Source organism: Castor canadensis, chromosome 3 (assembly GCF_047511655.1).
Source record: "Castor canadensis chromosome 3, mCasCan1.hap1v2, whole genome shotgun sequence".
NCBI classification, from domain to species: domain Eukaryota; kingdom Metazoa; phylum Chordata; class Mammalia; order Rodentia; family Castoridae; genus Castor; species Castor canadensis.
The window spans coordinates 92,108,700-92,112,183 of NC_133388.1; the positions used below are offsets into that span (position 1 = coordinate 92,108,700).

The 3,484-nt window shown below is 33.5% G+C and overlaps 1 protein-coding gene across 1 annotated transcript; it reads left to right on the plus strand.

Moving 5' to 3' along the window:
• Positions 1 to 263: 263 nt before the first annotated feature.
• LOC109681041 (olfactory receptor 4K2) lies at positions 264 to 1,223 on the plus strand. The gene has a single exon (XM_020155628.1). It carries the CDS (start codon positions 264 to 266, stop codon positions 1,221 to 1,223), a length of 960 nt encoding a protein of 319 aa, XP_020011217.1.
• Positions 1,224 to 3,484: the final 2,261 nt, after the last annotated feature.

Genomic DNA, 3,484 nt, shown 5'->3' on the forward strand with positions numbered 1-3,484 from the left:
TAGGAAAAAGGAGTAAAAGTGTTGTTTTCAATAATTAGGATCACATGATTTAGAGCATTTTGCTTTATATGTACTACTTTACAATTTCCTTTCAAACCAATATACCAAATGAGAAGGTTAAAAAGAATAGTAAGGATACGTTGTCAGAGAGGAAACAAAGTCTTTGAAAATATACTCTTGGAAATGGAGCTTTTTTTCCAATTAAATCATAATTTCTATTATTTTTTCTTCTTTATTCAGGTTTCTACTTATGAAACAACACAATGGATATGGCCAATAAGTCTACCATGTCTGAATTTATTTTACTGGGGTTCTCTAATTCTTGGGAAGTACAGATGGTTTTCTTTATGGTGTTTTCACTGTTTTATGTAGCGACAATGGTGGGCAATAGCCTCATAGTCATCACAGTAGTATCTGACTCTCACCTTCACTCTGCTATGTATTTCTTGCTTACCAATCTTTCTATCATTGATATGTCTCTTGCTTCCTTTGCTACTCCCAAGATGATTACAGATTACCTGATTGGACATAAAACCATCTCTTTTGATGGCTGCATCACCCAGATATTCTTTCTGCACCTTTTCACTGGCACTGAGATCGTTTTACTAATGGCTATGTCTTTTGATAGGTATATTGCAATTTGTAAACCCCTGCGCTATGCTTCCATCATTAGTCCCCAGGTGTGTGCTGCTTTTGTGGTAGCTTCCTGGGTTGTTGGGATCATGCATTCCATGAGCCAGGTCATATTTGCCCTCACACTACCATTCTGTGGTCCCAATAAGGTAGATAGCTTCTTTTGTGACCTACCTGTGGTCTTTCAGCTGGCCTGTGTGGATACTTATGTTTTGGGCCTCTTTATGATCTCAACCAGTGGAATAATAGCTTTGTCCTGCTTTATTCTTTTATTTACTTCATATGTTATTGTCCTGGTTACTATCAAGCAGCATTCTTTCAGAGGATCATCTAAGGCCCTTTCTACCTGTACAGCTCACTTCACTGTTGTCGTCATGTTTTTTGGCCCATGTATATTCATTTACATGTGGCCACAAAACAGCTTTGTGATAGAAAAGATCCTGTCTGTGTTTTACACCATCTTTACTCCCATTCTGAACCCAGTTATCTATACTTTGAGAAATCAAGAAGTAAAGACAGCCATAAAGAAACTCAAAAATAGGTTTGTTAATTCCAATAAGGCAACCCCTTCTCATTTATTTCAGTTTTAGCATCCTAGGCATTGAGAATCATAGTATTTGTGACACATGGAACGTGGTACTAGTCATTATGCTGTTCTAGGCTTTAGTTTCTGGACATAATATCAAATTGTAATTGCCAATAATTTGTGATGCCACAAGGTCAGTGTATTTTCAAACTATTTTCATGTATGTGTTCAAGATACACTTGAAATGCCATAAAAGCAAGTTAATAGAAATAGCTTCTTCTAGGAAAAAATATCAGGAATGACTATTAACACATTCAATACTAATAACGAATTCAATAGAAAAAATGAGGAAGTATAGAAAAAAGAGGATCTGGTAGACCATGACATTTATCACTCAGAGATTGCCCCTTAAGCCTCATGAATTAGCGAGGTTTCTATAATCCTCAGGAATTCCAAATTTCTGTAGGAAATCAGCCTTCTGCCAAATTAGCATTGATTTTCTGCATTATTATTATGCCTGAGCCATTCTTCCTAACATTCAAACCAACTTGAGATCTCTATTATTAAAGGATGCTTTGGATATTTAATTGAAAATGTTCATAGGATGAAAAGAAAATGATGTTAATGTAAAGTCTCCACACCCCCTTTCAGTTAATAAATAAAGCAATACTGATACAATTCCTCTTTCTAGTGTAGACAAGTAGAATAAGTCTGTAAGCCAGAAATATGAAATGAGTTTTCTTTATACAGGCACTATGAAAGCAGAATTCATGATATGCTAAAACTAAATTAGGAAGTATAGTCTGTGATAATAATTAAATTTATACAGAGCCTATGCTTTAATTTTAAAGTATTTTATTGCTTTACATTTGAAAGAACTTTTTCCTTTGCATATTTGGGTAAAAATAATTTATGTTTAGTAATAGGCTATCAATGTAATAAGTATATTTTTGTACACAAAGGACATTAAATATCAATACCATCTGTTGGTAGTTATTCAAATTATAAGTAATGAAAATCATGAGAAATACTGTAATTTTGATATTTTGCTTTGTAAATCATCTCTTTAAAAATGGCAAACAATTATGATTTTTTGAACTTTACTAAATATTCATGAAAATAGTGTCAAATATATTATTCAACTTGTATCCACAAAAAGAAAGCTATGCTGCAATCACAGTATTTTGGTAAGTACCTAGTTGTTACTCTTTTCTGGAATTACTAGTAAATGGAGAAAACCATGGATTATACAGATGCATTAAATATACTTTATGAGAAATGAATTAGGAAAAAGAAACACCTAACTCTCAATTTTAAGCCAAATTATAAGAGGAATGTGGTTTTTCTTCATCTCTGTGTGGTTTTCATTAATGTATTAAACAAGTATTATCACAAACATAAAACATTTATATCAGCAAAATAATTGCATAATTCTGTTTGAAACAAGTATACAAATGGATTAATTTAGGTAGTGTGTGTGAACTTTGCTCTATTTGCAGTTCTATTTGCAAACATGTTTAAATTCAAGGACCTCACTTGCATAGACTATTTAGCTGGTGTTTTTAGTGATAATCCAAATAATTCTTTTATATAATATTTGTTTAGGGAATATTTCAGAAAATCAGCTTCTTTTTGAATATAAAACTGTGGAATCTTTTGAAAAGAATGCCTTCAGCAGTTCTTATGGGAAGAAACCTAAAACTCAAGAACATTTGCCAAAATCCCTCAAAGAGCAGACAAGTCTATAATGCAAGTAAAAAATGACACTGAGTAATTGCATTGACAGTAAGACTTTGTAGCTGAGAATGAAAAGGACATTGACAGTCTGTGGATGACTTCATGTATAGAGCTACCTATCTGCCACCTTCCGATCAGCATGAGGAATCATCAATCAAGATGTCTTTGTAAATTAAATGAACATTCAAAATCTTAAATAGGACTGATGGTGTGTACTTTTAATATCGGTTTCCTGACAACCTGCTGATACTCCTTTACCAAGAGTGAGCACAGTGACATAGTTATAGACTCCTTAAGCAATAGTAAGAGTTGTGTCATTTACCACCGGAGTATCCAAAGGCAGAAATGATGTCCTTCAAAGCATACTAGATGAACAGAAGCCAGCTCACATAACCACACAAGGCGAAGGATAGTTTTAAATTTCTGCACTATTTCCAAGGTCACAGCTAAGGGAGTGTGTGGATATAGAGGATATATCAGAATATTTTGTTGGCAAGTAACTTCCTTTATGTGTTTGGAGAGCCATGATACTTGGCAATCCTAAACACATGAGTGTTTAAGAATTACGAAAAGCCAATTAAGAAAAGT